The 18,541-nt window shown below is 41.4% G+C and overlaps 6 protein-coding genes across 6 annotated transcripts; 4 read left to right on the top strand and 2 right to left on the bottom strand.

The window, feature by feature from the left end:
* Window positions 1-204: 204 nt before the first annotated feature.
* IL334_005239 (uncharacterized protein) lies at window positions 205-3,359 on the top strand (the record flags this gene model as incomplete). Its single annotated transcript, XM_062936952.1, has 16 exons — window positions 205-315; window positions 401-496; window positions 593-802; window positions 872-890; window positions 941-966; window positions 1,098-1,277; window positions 1,365-1,735; window positions 1,834-1,911; window positions 1,980-1,995; window positions 2,048-2,074; window positions 2,143-2,444; window positions 2,509-2,595; window positions 2,772-3,010; window positions 3,081-3,128; window positions 3,204-3,223; window positions 3,303-3,359. 16 exons carry the CDS (start codon window positions 205-207, stop codon window positions 3,357-3,359), a joined length of 1,887 nt encoding a protein of 628 aa, XP_062793003.1.
* Window positions 3,360-3,984: 625 nt separating this feature from the next.
* Window positions 3,985-8,949, top strand: IL334_005238 (uncharacterized protein; the record flags this gene model as incomplete). The annotated part of the gene is made up of 22 exons (XM_062936951.1): window positions 3,985-4,042; window positions 4,137-4,266; window positions 4,461-4,525; window positions 4,590-4,651; window positions 4,727-4,858; window positions 4,923-5,035; window positions 5,088-5,182; window positions 5,248-5,462; window positions 5,521-5,850; window positions 5,917-6,476; window positions 6,542-6,638; window positions 6,692-6,762; window positions 6,821-6,982; window positions 7,043-7,144; window positions 7,201-7,304; window positions 7,364-7,482; window positions 7,542-7,833; window positions 7,910-8,024; window positions 8,117-8,278; window positions 8,338-8,404; window positions 8,474-8,744; window positions 8,813-8,949. 22 exons carry the CDS (start codon window positions 3,985-3,987, stop codon window positions 8,947-8,949), a joined length of 3,459 nt encoding a protein of 1,152 aa, XP_062793002.1.
* Window positions 8,950-9,375: 426 nt separating this feature from the next.
* IL334_005237 (uncharacterized protein) lies at window positions 9,376-10,995 on the bottom strand (the record flags this gene model as incomplete). The annotated part of the gene is made up of 6 exons (XM_062936950.1): window positions 9,376-9,600; window positions 9,726-9,854; window positions 10,083-10,154; window positions 10,247-10,366; window positions 10,462-10,564; window positions 10,640-10,995. The coding sequence occupies 6 exons, from the start codon at window positions 10,993-10,995 to the stop codon at window positions 9,376-9,378; spliced, it is 1,005 nt and encodes a 334-aa protein (XP_062793001.1).
* Window positions 10,996-11,261: 266 nt separating this feature from the next.
* On the top strand, window positions 11,262-13,415 carry IL334_005236 (uncharacterized protein; the record flags this gene model as incomplete). The annotated part of the gene is made up of 7 exons (XM_062936949.1): window positions 11,262-11,396; window positions 11,481-11,651; window positions 11,744-12,484; window positions 12,552-12,606; window positions 12,697-12,993; window positions 13,080-13,162; window positions 13,248-13,415. The coding sequence occupies 7 exons, from the start codon at window positions 11,262-11,264 to the stop codon at window positions 13,413-13,415; spliced, it is 1,650 nt and encodes a 549-aa protein (XP_062793000.1).
* A 456-nt stretch (window positions 13,416-13,871) lies between these two features.
* On the top strand, window positions 13,872-14,876 carry IL334_005235 (uncharacterized protein; the record flags this gene model as incomplete). The annotated part of the gene is made up of 3 exons (XM_062936948.1): window positions 13,872-14,100; window positions 14,384-14,658; window positions 14,778-14,876. The coding sequence occupies 3 exons, from the start codon at window positions 13,872-13,874 to the stop codon at window positions 14,874-14,876; spliced, it is 603 nt and encodes a 200-aa protein (XP_062792999.1).
* A 199-nt stretch (window positions 14,877-15,075) lies between these two features.
* IL334_005234 (acetoacetate-CoA ligase) lies at window positions 15,076-17,927 on the bottom strand (the record flags this gene model as incomplete). The annotated part of the gene is made up of 10 exons (XM_062936947.1): window positions 15,076-15,209; window positions 15,272-15,323; window positions 15,400-15,492; window positions 15,572-15,791; window positions 15,899-15,911; window positions 15,977-16,155; window positions 16,267-16,354; window positions 16,450-16,763; window positions 16,842-16,936; window positions 16,998-17,927. The coding sequence occupies 10 exons, from the start codon at window positions 17,925-17,927 to the stop codon at window positions 15,076-15,078; spliced, it is 2,118 nt and encodes a 705-aa protein (XP_062792998.1).
* Window positions 17,928-18,541: the final 614 nt, after the last annotated feature.

Below are 18,541 nucleotides of genomic sequence, written 5' to 3'. Positions count from 1 at the left end.
TTTTTGAAACGCGCAACTACGATGTTACTGCGATCATTTGACGAGGTGAAAAGGAGCACATTTGTGTAGTGCGACAATATCCAGCTACTGTGTTGTAAGTTGCAACGACAAGTCAGATATATCGGACACCGTGCCGACTTCACTGTTTGGAAGCCCCGCGAAGAATCATATCAGCGAAATAAGGTCAGGTGGAAGAGTTTCAGTATGGTTGAAATCCGTCAGAGAGCTGTACCAACTACAGGTTCAGAGAAAGACCATGATCAAGTGAAAGTCCCTTTACCTGGTTCTGCTTCCAACAGACTGGACAAGAAAGATGTAAGTGGACATTAATTCGAATCCCCTCATATCCTCTGGTCGACTTGCTTGTACTGATATCCATCTCTTAACGCTTGGCGTATAGATTGATAAGAAGGTAGAACAGATTCGAACTCTCAACCTTTTACGATTAGTGTTATCCTTAGCTGGGTTGGGTGCCGTACTATGGTTTGGATACAAAGTGAGTATGCGACTTATCTTACAACTTCATATGATCAGGCTACTCTTGCCTATGCAAGTGTAATCAGTTAAATGCTGACAAGACTCTCTTTAACAGACTGTCTATCCGATATTATTTCAATCTTCCAAAACTCCATCAGATACTCAAACTCAATTACCAGGATCCGGATTCGGATCCGGATCTGGATCTGGATATGGGTCGAAATTTGGTAAAACTCTTTTACCAAATGAGCAACCCAGTCCTGTAGGAGGAATAAAACTAGACGCTGATATAGAAAAGAGGGAAGCTGTAAAAGATGCTTTCGTGGTGAGTTTTTCGAATACCAAGTATCCAACGTGAAGAGTATATCAGCTGAATCTGAATGTGGAATACTAGTGGAGTTGGAATGCATATGGTTCGTTTAATTTTTCAGATAAGTTCAATTCAGCTAATCACTTCGAATAGAAAAATATGCTTGGGGCGCAGATGAGGTATGTCCTCTTATTTTCTCTGTCATTTTACTCAAAATTTGTCACGTCTGCTTTCACCATGATCGCAACACACATGAAATACACGTTCCAATGAAAGTCATATCATGAATGCTGATTCACCATGCTACTAGTTCTCCCCGCTATCGAAATCAGGATCGAATTTGACTTCAGCCGGTGGAGTCGGATATACAATCGTTGATTCACTTGATGCTCTGTTGGTATTTGATCTGATCCCCGAATATGAAAGAGCCAGAGATTGGTGTAAGAACGAGCTAAACTTCGATAAAGATGCTACATTCAATACTTTTGAGGTGAGTACAATGCCAATTCGATTTGCGTGTGAAAGGCTATAAATAATATTGGCTAACACAACCTTCCCTGATTTGGTATGAATACAGACAACAATCCGTATATTAGGTGGACTTTTGTCCGCTCACTACTTGACATCAGTTCATCCATCAAGTTCAGTCCAAGCGGATTCACCTCTATACCTCGAATTAGCAGTCGATTTAGGTGAAAGATTATTGGGTGCATTCTCAAGTCCTTCAGGTATACCTTGGTCAGGTATAAACTTAGCTACAAGAAATGGTATACCGGATAAAGATAATCAAGGTGTAGCGAGTTTAGCTGAAGCTGCAAGTTTACAACTTGAATTGAAATATCTATCTCACTTAACGGGAGATTACGTATATTGGAGAAAAGCTGAAAAAGTTTCGGAAATTATAAGAGGTGAAGCTGTACATGATGGTATCGCTCCTATCTTCATCAAGTAAGTCGGATCTGTAGCTAGGGGGAGGAGTGGTGGGCGTGGCGAGCGGACCGCTCTCGTCTGCGATATACTTGTTATACTGATGACAAATCGTATAGCCCCATGAACGGTCAGTTCGTTGCTTCAGAGATAAGACTTGGATCAAGAGGCGATTCATACTATGAATATCTACTGAAGTGAGTGTATCACCTCTGTCCACTATATATCACCCTGTGAGCTGTCAATCACTTACTTCTATCTTCAGGCAATACCTCCAGACTGTAAGTTGGGTTTCTTGTAGTGATTCACCGTTTCTAGCTGACAATGGTGTAGGATCGACAAGAACCCGTCTATCGAGATGTAAGTCTTTAGTTCTCATGCTTCATGGGAATTGATGGATCAGTATTGTACTGACGTAATCAATATAGATGTACGATGAAGCAATGGGCGGTATCAAAAAACATCTCATTGGACAGACCAAGAAATCAGGTTTGATCTTTACGCAAGAATTACATCCTGCAAGACACCCAAGAGATCAGACTCAGACTTGGCAGATTGTACCTAAGCAAGATCATTTAGTTTGTTTCCTGGGTGGCAGTTTTATCTTGGGATTAACTGAAGGAGGTAAGAAACCAGTCGATTGGAAAGTACTAGACGAAAGGGATATGGAAGATTTCATAGTGGGAAAGGGAATAGTGGAGAGCTGCATGAAGACACATGATACTGCTACGTAAGTAATATGCTTTCAGCAGACCGCAATAAGTTTGATATCGCCTGGCTGACGTGATATATAGCGGACTGGCACCTGAAATCGCAATGTTCGTACAATGGAGCGATGAACAGAGAGCTCAAACTGAAGACTGGTATATCAAACCTAATCAGTGAGTATTTGATTTGTATCTTTTCTATCATTCCAATGATTAGGAGCCCTTCATATCGGGTGATACTTCGCTCTTGCACGGACAAGCTAAGCGAAGTACCCCACCCCCACTCTTCTTGCTGTATTGCCCCTTCCCCCACTCATGCCCCACGTTACTAACCCATCTTATGCTCGCAGAAATGGTGTCCTCATCGACGGTCGAAATATCCTAAGACCCGAAACAGTCGAATCTCTCTTCTTGGCATACCGATCGACGGGTGATGAGAAATACAGAGAATGGGGATGGCAAGTATTCCAAGCTTTCCAAAAATGGTGTAAAGTCCCTTCAGGTGGTTATGCGGGTATAGAAGATGTTCAGACTGTTCCTCCCAAACAACTGGATAGAATGGAAACTTTCTGGCTCGCTGAAACTCTGAGTAAGTCTCGCTAATCGATTCACCCCTTCAATCCGGGATCCGTCCATACTGATGTTTTCGGGCAAAATAGAATACCTCTACCTATTATTTGACGATTCGGATCATATTCCTCTTGATAGTGAGTCTCATCCGCTCACTGATTGTCTCATATATTGATCGCGATACAAGCTAACTCACAACTCTTGCTACACAGAACATATCTTCAACACTGAGGTAAGTGCCTAGCTATACGTGTAATGGATAGTCCGCGGCAATGAAGCTGACATACTTGTTTTCTTTCCCCGGTCGACAGGCACACATCTTACCAGTTTTCCAACCTGGATACATTTCACCATTCGCTACTTCATAAGACATTGCAATTTTCAGCTGTTGGCACGAACACGCACAGTGACTCTACGTATGAACACAACGAAACCTCTATACATGCATTTCTTATCATAGGCTTTACTGCCTGATCTGATTCATGACCTCTGTCCCCGATTTTCAGATCTGACCCTGTTTTTGCCCCTTTGTTCAACGATGTTACCGCTTCAACTGCCACTGACATCACTGCATGTATCATTCATTACTCAAAGTGGTAGAATAGCATTTGTGCTCGAGTATACACTGTCCCTTGATTCCGGTTAATCACGTAAAATCATCTATTGTTAACACGATTCAAAGAAATGCCACGCTTCATCCGTAACATTTTCCCAAAGCAATTCGATACAGGAGAGAGAAAGAAAAGTTCAATTCATATTTAGATCCTACAGTTTACAACTATCTTTTCTGCCATCTCAATCTCAATCTCAATTCTCCTTCCTACCTCCCGAGTCCTTTCCTCTCCACACCCTTCTTCATTCCCTCTTTTCCTCTTCGATACCTTCTACATACATACACCCTTGTCTGTTGACAATTTTCCATACCAATTTGGGGAAAAAGATAGAAAAAAATACCCCAGGTAAAGGAATAGATTGGTTAGGTAGATAGATACCATGGCTTCTTCAGCGAAGAAATTACAGTCAAAGTTGTTTGGTCCAGGTGTAGGAGGTGGTAAGTCATCTTCCTCTTTCCGTTCTCGTTCTCTCAACCCTTAATCCAAATCCAGGTTTAGGAAACTAACGATCTTGCATATCTATCTATATAGGCGATTCATCTCCTAATTCTGATTCCCCAAATGGGTCAGGTACAGCTACTCCTACCGCTCAAGGTGAACAACTCAAGATCAATATCCCAAATCCTCATGCTCCCACTGGTGAAAAACGTGAAAAGGAAAAGTGAGTTTGGAGATTGGCTTGCGTGATTCCCATCTTTTCCATCCATCAGGAATGTATCACCATACGTACATACCGTTCTTTGAGAGGTACTGCTTCAATCAACCGAAACTCAAGAATCTTTGGTGGTCGTGAAAGAAGAGGACCTAGTAGACAAAAACGTGTGCATCGTGCTGAATCATCTAAAATTACCCTAGCCTACCTAAAAGACCTTCGTTAGCTACCACTGAAGCTCCCCAAGCTCCTGAACTTGCTGGATCTCGTAAGTCTTCCCTGGATTCAGCAGTAATTCTAGCTCTTTCACCCAAGCTGATAGTCGAAAATAGCTCAACCAAAAGACGGAGGTAGTGACACTGACACTCCTGGAACTCAAGGTCAAGAGCAAAAGGTGAGCTTCTTATATTTGATGTCCTTGGCTTCTCCCATGATTCTGGCAACCAAGCTGACACAAAAATATACGTAGACTTTCAGAGAGAGACTTCAACGGTCACTTGGTCCAAGATATCGATCAGTCGAAGAATACAGACTTGATCAATCTGACCGATACGACGTACACTGGAAGAGATGGGGTCCATATGTATCGGAGAGACAATGGGTATATTCAGATTACTTTTAAATCGTTGATAGACAAGCTTCAAGCTGACGCGCGTTTCTTGCAGGGTACCGTAAGAGAAGATTATTCTGCCAATGGAGACGCATGGAACTCTTTCCCATTCGAAATGGCTAAAAGTAGGGCTTATAGATGGGGTGAAGATGGTATGGCTGGTATATCGTAAGTCATCCCCATATATCAGGAATATCGCAAGATGCTAATGATGTTGCAGTGATAATCACCAACGTTTATGTTTCACACTCGCTCTTTGGAATGGTAAAGATCCTATCCTCAAAGAAAGGTTATATGGTCTTAACGGAAATCAAGGTATGTATCTTGGATATACCTTCCAATCTCGATCGTGGAGGTGATAAACTGATTATTGGCAATAGGAAACCACGGAGAGGATGTCAAGGAAATGTACTATTACCTCGATTCCACTCCCACTCACTCTTACATGAAATACCTGTACAAATACCCTCAAGCCGAATTCCCTTACGAGCAACTCAAGGAAGAGAGCAGAAACAGAAGTAGAGAAGTCAACGAGTTCGAGCTCATGGATACAGACGTGTTTGATGAGGACCGATATTGGGATGTCTTCGTTGAGGTGAGCTACCGAGTGCCAAACAGTGTCATTGCAAACCCAGCTGATGTCATTGTTGCAGTACGCCAAAGACGAAGAATTTGCCGATGCATTATCTATTCGTATTACAGCATACAATCGAGGACCCGATCCCGCCGATTTGCACATTCTTCCTCAAATGTTCTTCCGAAACACATGGTCTTGGCCCAAAGAATTACCAAAGAACATGCCTAACGTGAAGCAAGAAGCTGAAGGTGTAATTTACGCATCAGAAGAATCCCTTGGTAGTACCAGACTCTACTGTACTCCTTCCCCTGCACCTGCTGCCCCGGCTAAAGGAGGAGTAGTACTTGTAGATGGACCAAGTATTGTACCAGATTTGCTTTTTACTGAAAATGAGACCAATTTCGAGGTGAGCTGCCCATTCTACCTTTTCACCGAGGCAATCTTGCAGAGCTGACAATGCGGTATTTCACAGCGACTATATGGCGGCAAAAACCGAACACCTTACGTCAAAGATGCTTTCCACGACCATGTCATTCCTTCTCATCGACCTGCCGAGCCAGAGCCTGAGAGAGGTGCTCAAGAAGGTTTACAAGGCAAGTCACCATCTGTCAAGACACCTAGACTCCCTCCTTACCATACCACAGCCGAAGTGGAACACAGCGACGCTCCCAATGAAACCAATGGATCGATCAACGTCACAGATGGAGTTGAAAACATCGTGGAACCTCCTCCTAGACCCGTATCTGAACACGGTGGTAGACAATTCGTCAACCCTGACAAAACAGGTACTAAAGCTGCCGCTCATTATTCATTCAAAGATGTACCTGGTAAAGGTGGTTGTGTAGTCGTCAGACTCAAGATGACTCCTTATTCCCCTGATGAAGATCCATCCATCTTGGATGAAGAATTATTCGATGATAACATCGAAGAAAGAAGAGTTGATGCCGATGAATTCTACGGTGCTATCTCAAGAGGCTCAATCAGTGACGATTTGAGGAATGTCATGAGACAAGCTCTCAGTGGTATGCTTTGGTGAGTACAGCTGGTCTACCTGTAAGGGATCGCCTCCGGACTCACAGCTGACTCGTACTCCGCAGGACTAAGCAATACTACCAATATATCCAGAAAGAGTGGATGGACGGTGATCCTGGTCAACCTCCTCCTCCACCTGAAAGGAAATGGGTCAGAAACAGAGTGAGTCAGCCTTGCAGTCACAACGTTCTCGATCTAACTAATTTGTGCAACAGGAATGGAAACATATGTACATCAATGATATCCTCTCCATGCCTGATAAGTGGGAGTATCCTTGGTTCGCCACGTGAGTTCGAGACTCTCACTTGCGCTACACTCGAACCACCAACTGATGAACCCCTTAGCTGGGACACTGCATTCCATTGTATCCCCCTTGCTATGGTCGACCCTTCTTTCGCCAAAAAACAACTTGATTTGATGACACGAGAATGGTATATGAAGCCAGATGGTGCATTACCAGCATATGAGTGGAATTTCAGTGATGTCAACCCTCCTGTCCACGCTTGGTAAGCTGGCTTACAATGCAATGCCTCATGGCTCAGATAGCTGACGATCGTCTATCATAGGTCAACTTTCCGAGTTTTCAAGATCGAAAGAAAGATGTTCGGAAGAGAAGATCTGGATTTCTTGGAGAGAGTCTTCCAAAAGTTGCTTTTGAACTTTACTTGGTGGGTCAGATTCAGCTTAGATATCCCACAGAGTAATTGATGAGTCCGGTCCATAGGTGGGTCAACCGAAAGGACGCCGACGGAAACAACGTCTTTGAAGGTGGTTTCTTGGGTTTGGATAACATAGGACCTTTCAATCGATCTGAACCTTTACCTACTGGTGAGCTGCTACATGTTTGAGAATCCATGGTCGCAAAAGCTAATCTTTCATTTATGTAGGTGGTACACTCCGACAAGCTGATGGTACAGCTTGGATGGCTTTCTTCTGTTTGAACATGTTGTCAATCGCCTTGGAACTGGCTAAACATAATCCAACCTACGAGGATATTGCTTCCAAGGTAAGCAATGAATGAAAATTTAGTACAACTCTAGCATCATGCTGACATGAAGGTTACAGTTCTTCGAGCACTTCTTATACATCTCAGACGCCATGACTTTCGTCGGCTCAAATGATGAACAGCTCTCTCTATGGAATGAAGAAGATGGTTTCTACTATGACGCAATTCAATGGGGATATGGACACTCTCAACAATTACCTGTAAGGTCAATGGTCGGCCTGATGCCTCTGTACGCCACGTTGGTACTGGAGCCTTCAGTCATCAAGAGATTCCCCGGATTCAAGAAGAGAATGGACTGGTTCATCGAGAACAGACCTGATATTTCTACTAGAAACATCGCAAACATTAAAGGTATGTAAACGATGAGCTTGACTGTGATGTCTGGTTGGAACGTAGCTGACATCAGCATTTTCTTTGTGGAAAATAGAGAAAGGAAGAGGTGACAGACAATTGCTTGCTATTGCGTCCAAAGAGCGACTTGTCAGGATCTTGCAGAAAATGCTGGACGAGAAAGAGTTCTTATCTGAGTATGGTGTACGATCGTGAGTTCTTCGTCGCACAGGCGACATACGTGATCTTCAGCTTGGGCATGATTGCTGTAAATTACATTGATTAACGCCCTCTTCATCTATAGTATGTCGCTTTATCATCACGAGAACCCATTCTCCATGAATGTCAACGGTGAAGAATTCGGTGTCGGTTACTGGCCCGGAGATTCTAGATCTGGAATGTTTGGTGGTAACTCCAATTGGAGAGGTCCGATCTGGTTTGCCGTCAACTTCTTGCTCATTGAAAGGTCAGCTACCCTTTCTTCTTTTTCGATAGAGTGCAGCTGATCGTTAATCACACGAACAGTCTACAACGATTCCACCAATACTACGGTGATACTTTGACTGTGGAATGTCCAACTGGCAGTGGTGATGTAAGCTAATGGTTCCCTCAGACGCGTGCAGACACCTAATTCCCAAGCTGACCTGTTTTTCGAAAATAGTACATGTCATTGGCAGGATGCGCAGAAGAGATCCAACATCGTCTCATTCACATCTTCTCACGAGATGAATCAGGTCGACGAGCGGTAAATGGTGGAAACCCTAAACTAAACAGAGATCCAAATTTCAGGGATTACGTTCACTTCTATGAGTTCTTCCACGGAAATGATGGTAGAGGTTTAGGTGCATCTCATCAAACTGGTTGGACCGGTTTGGTAGCTTGGAGTATCATGCAAACTGGAGAATATTGTAGATTACCCAAAACCCCAAGGAGTGAGTAGTTCAGGAGCTATTAATAGGAAACAAGTGAGCGTATAGCTGATGATCCTGTGTGTAAACAGCTCCAAGATCAGTCGCTAAACACTACTTTGATGAACATATCCAAACACCTTCAGAATACAATGCTGAAGATGGTTCTTTATACTCTGCTTACTCTGTTCATTCAGATTTCGATAACCCAGAACCTGATGATTTGTAAAAAGTTGTCGTCTTTCAACTATAAATATCACTTTCCCTTTTAGATTCATGTCCATTTCCCTCTTTATCTGTCATTATTCCTTGCATTTTCATCTAGTCTCTGCGAAAGTTCTTTCCTTCTAGAAACCCTTTGAAAAATATAAAAAATTATACATATACATACATATACTGGTCTGGCAGAAAAGAGATACTTTGCATTTATTTATTTTCGTCGTGTGGTTGTGAATTTCAAGTTAGATGAGTCCATTTGTCTGATAGAAGATGAATTTGCTATGCAATGTTTTCTTTCTCGTTTTCATCTTTTCCACTCTATGACAGTGCAGTTGGTGTTGCTTATCGGAACATGATATGAGGAAAGCGATCTAAAGAAGACCAGTGAAGGATGAAATTGGGTTACATGCATATAAGATGATTCCACGGCTCTCTCTTACTGCGCTGTTTTATCTTCTGATACTTTGACATTCACTTTTCCTTTCACTTCCTCATTCGATACCCCTTTGATTCTACCTAATAAAACAGCAGTAGCTCTTCTTAAAGCTTGAGCTTCATCTGGAGTAGACATTCCACAACCTGCCCAACGAACTTTAAGGTTTTGATCTACCAAATAGATGTATCCCAATAGCTTGTTTTCTATTCCCAAAGGATTGGTAATCTAAATTACATAGGTAAGCGAGGTGAATTACAAAGAAAGTAAATTGAGATCGAAAGTAAATTGATTAGGTGGTATAGAAAGGGGAAAAAAAGAAAAAGATTTCAAAGGAAATACCCATGACTCACATCTACACGATTCCATTCTCCTCCTGAAATTAAATAACTACCCCACCTATCTTGTGGTATCGTCCTTTTCAAAGATGAAATCAAGAATGACACTAACATTGCTTTTAGTTTATTCTCTTGATGATTTATCTAATTTTTGACGATAAAATGATAATAATGATGATAATCAAGACAAGAAGCAAAATATCAGTTTTCAAACTTTCTTTTATTTCTTTTTCTAATGCTAAATGCGATTTGATGACAGGACTACACTACACTTCTTTGATATAACTTGGAGATTGTGAAAGATGAATCTCGTTGAAAGGGATAAACAAGGAAGAGAGAGTAGAGAATCATAAATGCAATGAGATGACTCACTTGAACAAAATTGAATTCTGGATGTCCAGCAATATCTTCTAATACAGGTTTGGTAAATGATTGTTCATGTTCCTGTACGAAATCCCATGATCATCGTCAGCATCAGAATAAAATCAACCTTTAACTTATTTGAAACATAATTCATATGAATCGTCTCATCTCACCTCTGATAATCTTGTAGTTATTACCGACACTAAAGATACTTTGCCTCTCATTAAATCTGTCGTATGAGTTTCGTTACCTAACAATGATTTTCCTGTTATATCTGGGAAGTAAAGTGCTTTCTATTTTGCATGACAAACAAAGTATTAACCAAGTTGATATTTGTTAGTAGAAATTCTCTCCGATGATGTAAACGGTGAATAAAACCTAAACTTACATCTTCTCTAATCAGGACACTAGGTGCAATCCACAATTTACCGCCACCATCAACTCTTGCTCGATTATAATCATGAAAGTAACCTTGTGTAGCTTCTTTCACTCTGAAATTTCGTCACAATCGCAAAAGCGTTAGTATCGTCGAATCAGAGTTCCATATATATTGGATCACAACTCACAATGCCTTTCTTTTGGCTTTATGTCTATCATCATCTAATAACTCCTCTTTTTTCTGAGACCATGTTTTCCTATTTGAACTAGGGGGATTGAAGACTCCCAAGGGACGAGGTAGAGGCGGTATCGGTTGTGGTCCAGAAGGTATTTTAGACTTTCCTTTCGTGTCTATCTTATGTGTAGTAGGTATAGAAGACAAGGCTTTTGTGACTGCGGTAGGTGAACTAGAAGTTGTTGAAGAAAAAGCCGAGGTTGATGGTCCGGCTTTAGGTGCGGGGAAAGATGGTTTTGATGAGGAAGAAGCGGATCTTGAAGCTGTCAAAGTGGCTGAGAATGCTCGTGTTGGGATCCGCGGTGGCATGATGTGAGACTGTCTTTTTCTTTATCTCTTATTGAGCTATATCTTGTTCTTTGGTTGTTGAGATGCCATCAAGGGATTTTCAGCACAAAATCACTCGAACAAATAGGCCGAAAAAGAAAACCAAATGTTTTTGCACTGTTATTTGCGGACATCGCCGCTTTATCACTGTACGGTGGGGGATGATTGGGGAAACAAACGATCAATTATGGACATGCTTCATCTTGTTCTTTTCACTTCAAATAGAGACTGCAAGACAACGATCAAGAATGATACGAATACCACGACCTTCAGTCCTTGTACCAAGAGTCCACGCTCTGAATTCATCAGCATCGTCATCATCATCGATATTGAAGAAAGGATATGCTTATTCTTCTTCTTCTTCTTCTTCTGCAACTACCCATGTGAGCTCAAACCTACTGATTGATTCCCAAAAACCCAGGTATCGCCAAGTCGAGCTGACGCTTCTTTTTTCTTCACCGCAATAGACTTTCTCTCCTACATCAGTGGTGACTACCCTACCTAACAAAATTCGCGTGGCCACCGAACCTCTACCAGGGCATTTCCACGCTGTAGGTGTATACGTAGATGCTGGAAGTAGATTTGAGAGTTCACGGACCAGTGGAATCTCTCATCTATTAGATAGGTTGGCTTTTAAGGTGAGTCAAGGTCATCAATAGCTAGCCATCCCTAGGTTCCCTCTAATCGTTACTGATGACGCTTTTTTGTTATGGTTTCTTGGATTTTACAGAGCACAGAAAAACATTCAGATGCAGAAATGACAACGTTAATAGATTCATTAGGATCCCAAGTGACCTGTTCAAGTTCAAGAGAAACGATAATGTATCAATCTACTGTATTCCCACAATCATTACCACTAGCACTGGAATTAATATCATCCACCATAAAACATCCATTATTATTAAATGAAGAAATCGAGTCCCAGAAAGAGGCAGCAGCATATGAAATAAGAGAAATTTGGTCAAAACCAGAATTGATTTTACCTGAGATATTTCATACGATTGCTTTTCGAAATAATACTTTGGGTATGCCTCTGTTATGTCCTGAAAATCAGTTACCTTATTTAGGTGTAAATGAAGTGAAGAGTTTTATGAAAGATTGGTATAAACCTGAAAGAATGGTAATCGCTGGAATTGGAATGCCCCACAATGAATTAGTCGAATTATCTCAAAGATTCTTTGGTGATATACCACCTACAATAAATCCCTCAATATCAACTTCAGCTTCAACAACAACATCGACATCGACATCGACATCACTTCATACTTCATCGACGACATCACAAAATCAAGCTCAATCAGGAAGATCTTTTGCTACTGTATCAAATATATCAGGACCATCAGATTTCGAAGATCTCGTAAATGCAAAAGCGACTTATACAGGTGGAGAACATTATATTGAAAAACCAGATGATGAATTAGTTCATTTACATATCGGTTTTGAGGGTTTAGGTATACATGATCCTGATATCGTAAGCTGCCTTGCATATCATTTTATTTGCCTCATTCACAACAGCTAACAAAGCAAATTCGGTTTAGTACGCTTTGGCTACCTTGCAGACGTTATTAGGAGGTGGAGGTAGTTTCTCAGCTGGTGAGCGATTCTTCCGTTCCCTTTTTTTTCTATTAGCTATAACCACATTACAACTCCTACATACTGACTGTTTTGGTCTTGTTACTCCAGGTGGTCCAGGAAAAGGAATGTATACGAGGTTATATACCAAAGTGTTAAATCAACATTACTCTGTCGACTATTGTGCTGGGTTCCATCATTGTTATGCCGATTCAGGATTATTCGGAATAGCGACATCTGTATATCCACAATTCGCACCTAGAGTAGTGGATGTGATTGCTGGTCAATTACATTCTTTGACAGGACAGATGTTTGGTGGAATTGAAGAAAAAGAATTTAGACGTGCTAAGAATATGTTGAAATCTACTCTTGTTATGGCATTAGAAAGTAGATTGACTGCTGTTGAAGGTTAGTGATCGATATTTGAATTTTGTGGTTTTTGTGGTATTTATGGTCAGAACTAATGACTTTCTGTCGTGACTGAATTGAAATAGATCTAGGAAGACAAGTTCAAATTCATGGACATAAAGTACCTGTAGAAGAGATGTGTGCGAAGATTGATCAATTGACATTACAAGTGAGTCGTCAAAGTGAAACTTGGTACGAGAAAGGTCAATTGTGTTTGCAGCTTAACTAACTTGTGATATCGCATCTAATAATAGGATCTGTGGAGAACAGCCAATAGAGTACTCCGACCTACTTCGTCTACGGGGAGACTGAACTACGGCTTAGGTTCGGGAAAAGCTACGATAGTAGCTCAAGGACCTAATTTGAATGCTTTAGGAGATGTCAAGAGAACGTTGAAGGAGAGATGGGGATTGGGATTGTGAGGCTGAGGCTGAGGCTGAGGCTGAGAGACAGGGTGGTCAGATAGCCAAGCCGGTGACAGAATGAACGAACGGTGATAGAAGCTACATCTGTATTATCATATTCAAGTATCATCGTTGCATCGAGATATGCACTCTTCACATATTCAACCCCCGTGTGATTCAAGTGAGCACATTAACGTTGCACATGCACATGCTTGCGCTTTTCCACGAATGATTGTACTTCATACTCTTGAGTGTGTCGATGATGTCATTCTCTCCCTCCGTACGGTTATTGTCGATCGTGAAGGTGGAGGAAGTCCATCTGAGGGAAATCGGGATATCACATATACATATTTCATATAAACTTCAAAGGTAAAGAGATTCATCATGCTTGTTCCCTTGTTATTTTGAACAGCTTATCGGATCATCCCATCTCCAGACTTGCTAACATATCGTATTAATATCAAAATACATATCATGACCTCTGCACCCATTACGAAAACTACCCTATCGGATCTCCACAACGATCCATCTTCAATCTCGGTGGACCCATCTTTGGGATTGAAGAAAAGACACCTGGAACATGTAGCTTTGGTTTTGGATCTATTCCAAGGTCATGGGACGATGGCTAAGATCGAGAATGGGTTCACGGACGATGCGTGTTACGAAGATCCTGTGGCGTATGCCAAGAACAGGACTGAAGTTGGTGAGTCTGCGTTCTGGGTTCTGGGTTTTGGGTTTTGGGTTTTGGGTTTTGAGAGGTTTTGGGTGGAAGTTGAAGGAGAGGGAGGTAATGGAGCATGGGTGGGTGAAAGAGGAAGAAGGGAGGAGGGAGGGAAATGATATGATAGCGGCGAAGGGAAGTGCGAGAGGGAGATTGGGCGTGCTAGAGTGACCACTCGAGAGATGACATACCAAATATCCAAATCATAATCCTATGCTAACACCAAACATGAATGCCATGTAATGTGCATGTGTCCTTTTCTCAGCCGGTCAATTACTCCATATACCAACTGTGACATCCTCCACCAAGACACACAAAGCCAACGTGATCAAATTCACCAGAGGGGTTTCGACGACTTCTGGAACAGACAGAAAGGCAGAATCAGATTTGATCGAAGTTGAATTTAATCATGATTTGACTTTTGTCGTTGGACCAACATACAACCTGGATACCGTTTTGCAGATTTATTCAACCCCTGATGGGATTGTCAGATTACAAGATAGACCAGGTTCTAGTATACCTGATAATGGATTTGCTATGGTAAGTCCTCTCTCCTTTACCTTCACCTTTACCTTTCTTCATCATCGATCATCTTATCGCGTATTGCAGCTATTGGAATCCCATCACTGATATCCCTTCTCCCCTCTCCCAATTCCCAGGCTCTGCGAAAATTGAACGGTATAGTAGCGCCTAAAGCTGCTGGCGTACCCCAGACCAGCGAAGAAGATCTCAAATTGGCTAAACAACATGAGAAGTAAATACTCAATTGTAATGCAGGTTGGATTGGATCTTGTGTACCTAGTAGAAAAAGATGAATTACTAAATGCGTCTAATGACAAGAAAATAAGGCTCGTAGATCTTCCTCACATTCTCATTGTATCAACACATACAGAAAAAGATACCATACAACAATTTATCCTACAAATTCATCCTTGCCATTGTCATGATATCTACTACTCATACACAAATTCCCTCTTCCCTCCTCATTCCTTCTCCCAATTGGGCATACGCTTCCAAACATTCTGGATTTCGTAAAGTTGCTGGATTGATGCTTGATACGGGTGCACCATTTATTAATTTTCGAATGGGTACTGTAAGCAAGAGGGAATAGGTTAGCTTATTCTTCCGTAAGGTGGGAAGACGTAAAATTCACCTTCTACTCGCTTATTAGTCAGAGTCACAGGTATATCAGATACTTGTATGATCTGACGGTGTCGGAATAATCATGACAATAAGCACATATCACACCTGAAGGCTGCAAAACAGAGGTTATAATCTCACCTTCGAAGGAACATGTCTAGCACTTCTAGCTAATCTAATTGCAGTCTTTATTCTCTTAATCAGATTCTCATCCAACGGTCTACCACTTTTCATCTGTTTACAATCATTCAGCATCAGCTGTAAAGTTGGTCCGAGTGAATATGCGATGGCCAGTTCCACAGCCAAAACTCACCTTGACAAACAAGACAACTTTCTCATCAGCGCCCCCATCAACCATCAGTCCGACAACTAGAGTCTCTTCTATCCCTAGTTCCGAGAATTCAGATCCTTCCAATACCGAATATATATCAGTCGGGCCGAATCTAATTCCCCCTGGATTCAGTACTCCGTCTGATCGACCTAGCATCAATATACCACCTGAGTTTGATGATCGCGAGGGGGTTATCTGAACGCTGTCCGTGGAGCAAGTTTAGCAAGTTCATCGCGCACGATGATCGAAATTATGACGCCATGTTTATTCATGCACTTTGCGTTGCAATTGAGAAAGGGGCAGACTTACTAGTCGCCGTGATCTGGTTCAACAGATATCAGCTGATCTTCTCTGTTCAACGGCGAAGGACAGAAAGCCAATACTTACACCAAATCCCTTCATCGCCTTTGAAATAACTTTCCTTGAATCTTTTCTTAGCCTCCTCTACGTCCGCTGGAAGGAAACCATGTCCCTCCAAAGGCCAGAACCCCAATGGCTCGATTGGGAAAGCTTGTCTACATATCAATTCACCAGGTGTATTCGGGGGTCCATCTGTATCCAGTGCGCTATGTGAGTGTGAGATCAGCACAAATCCATCTACGCTGGCACTATTGTTGATCGTTCCTCCTATTTGTCTTATCTGCGAGGCGACAAACGAATCCTTCTGGCACACTTACAAGCCCAACATCCTAGATTGTATTTCTCCTCTATAAACGGGTAAACTCGTATTCCTACCAGCGAAGACTGAGCAAATGTCCGTTCCACCTATTAATCCATATTCGAATGATTAGTATTCATCTATCCCGTTTCAGGGAACGACGTTGAGATCGAGTGGGAAGCGAGAAAGGAAAGTCACCTACCAGTAATTGAACCGACCAAAACATCTTTCTTGATCTTTTCATAGATGAAATCAAATAAATTAGGTGGTAATGGACTTCCTGTACTTAAAATTTGTTTTAAACTAAATAAACCGTGATTGTCTTTGATATCGGAATCTGGAAATGATTTTGAAATCACTTCTATCCATTTGGCCGATGTACCGAATATCGTTATTGCTAACTCATCAACCAAGTTGAATAAATATGAAGGTGATTTTAATGGTGATCCTTCGTATAAGACGATTGTACAACCTGTTGATAATGATGATACTAGATATTGAAACATCATCCAACCGCTATGGTCGTATCCGTCATCAACTACTTTTCTTCTTTTCATGTCAGGTTAAGGCAGGTTTGGTAGACTGGTTACTCACGGAGTAGTATAATAAAAGAATACATCGCCCATACTGATATCACCTGCAAGATGGTGCTCCCTCATTGAATCCAATAACATCCCACCTTGACGATGCTACAGATTTTATCAGATTTTTCGATTGAGATATCAATGATTCATCAATTTATTGACTTACAACTATAGCTTTTGGTTTACCTGTTGTTCCAGAAGAGAACAATATCCAAATCGGATCATTGAAATCCAATTTCTCAAAAACCGTTTCACCTTCATTCGTATCTATCCATTGATCCCAATTACAACCAATCGTTTTATTTGAGGCATCTTTAGATATTATAGACATTGAAGAAGATATTGAAGAAGAAACAAGTTCTGATGGAAGATGATCTATCATGACCAATTTTTCAGGTGGATTGGATAATTTCGATAGTAAATCAGGTAAAAGATGTAATAAAGGTCTTATTACACCATTATAAACAACTCCATTGGTAACAAAAAGTATTTTAGGTTTGATTTGCTCAAGACGTTCTTTTACTCCATCTACACCAAAATCAGAAGCTGCACTTGAGAAAATCGCACCTATACTTGAACTAGCTAATAAAACAATTACAGCTTCCAAGACGTTTCCACCCCAAAACCCAATTCTATCACCTTTTTCTATACCTGACGATATTAATGATCGTTGAACTTTACCTACTAATCGATTCAACTCATATTGAGTTACACGTTTCGTTGTTGGTGTATAAATAGATGTCGATTCGGATGTTTGAATGATAGCTATTTCATCAGGATATTGTTCATGATGTCGTAATTGATTTTCAGCCCAGTTCAATTTAGATTCTTTGAACCATAATGGATTACCTTCAGGACTTGAGGATTCATCTACTACATGATCACCTTTATGGCCTATGACATTCTCCCAATCCCACAGAGATGACCAGAAAGCCCCTCGATGAGATATGGACCATTCGTACAGTTGTTCATAATTTGCAAGGGATAACGAATAGGTCGAATTGATCTTCTCCCGGAAGAAAGACGTTTGCGTGAGAGATGCATTCGATGGTGTCCAAAGTAGATCTGGATCTGGGTCAAAGGCTGAAGTGGACATTGTCGATCTTGAGCAAGTTAGCAGTAGAGTACAGATAGTAGATGGGATCTGAGCTCGAGGTAATAAGTCGAACTTACATATACGTCCTCCATATCACTCACGAGACTCAATTTCACTCGTATGTCATGGACATTCCGGTAATCAGACCAAGATCCGGCCGACAACGCCTAACATGGGGGGGCGAAGTGAGAAATCCTGCCAAGCCTATATAAATCGTGTTACTGCGCTCAGGCACCATTCATCTTTGGTAATCTGGATGACGATCACTCCGTGATTTGCCCTTTTTACCCCACACTTTACTTGGGGGTTCAGAGGTAATTAAAGAATTAAAGAATGCGAAGGTAAGAAAAAGAAAAGAAAAGCTTATCCCCCCACAGGAAATACAAAGGGGACGTGTTGTTATTTGGCACAATTCGATATACCGTCATATCGGGTTTTATCCCCTTCGTACCGAACACGTTCCTTTTTTTGGGTCTTTTCTCACAGCTTTTTTGTTGTTCTTACCAAGCTTTTTTCACCAAGAGACTTCAGTCATATCTGTATATATATACTACTGAGGGATGCACTTCCACATTATCCATTGATCTTTACATGTATTTGTCATTGTAGTAACC

The sequence above is a fragment of the Kwoniella shivajii genome, chromosome 7 (assembly GCF_035658355.1).
Source record: "Kwoniella shivajii chromosome 7, complete sequence".
Taxonomy (NCBI): Eukaryota; Fungi; Basidiomycota; class Tremellomycetes; order Tremellales; family Cryptococcaceae; genus Kwoniella; species Kwoniella shivajii.
This window is presented reverse-complemented; position numbering and strand designations above follow the sequence as displayed.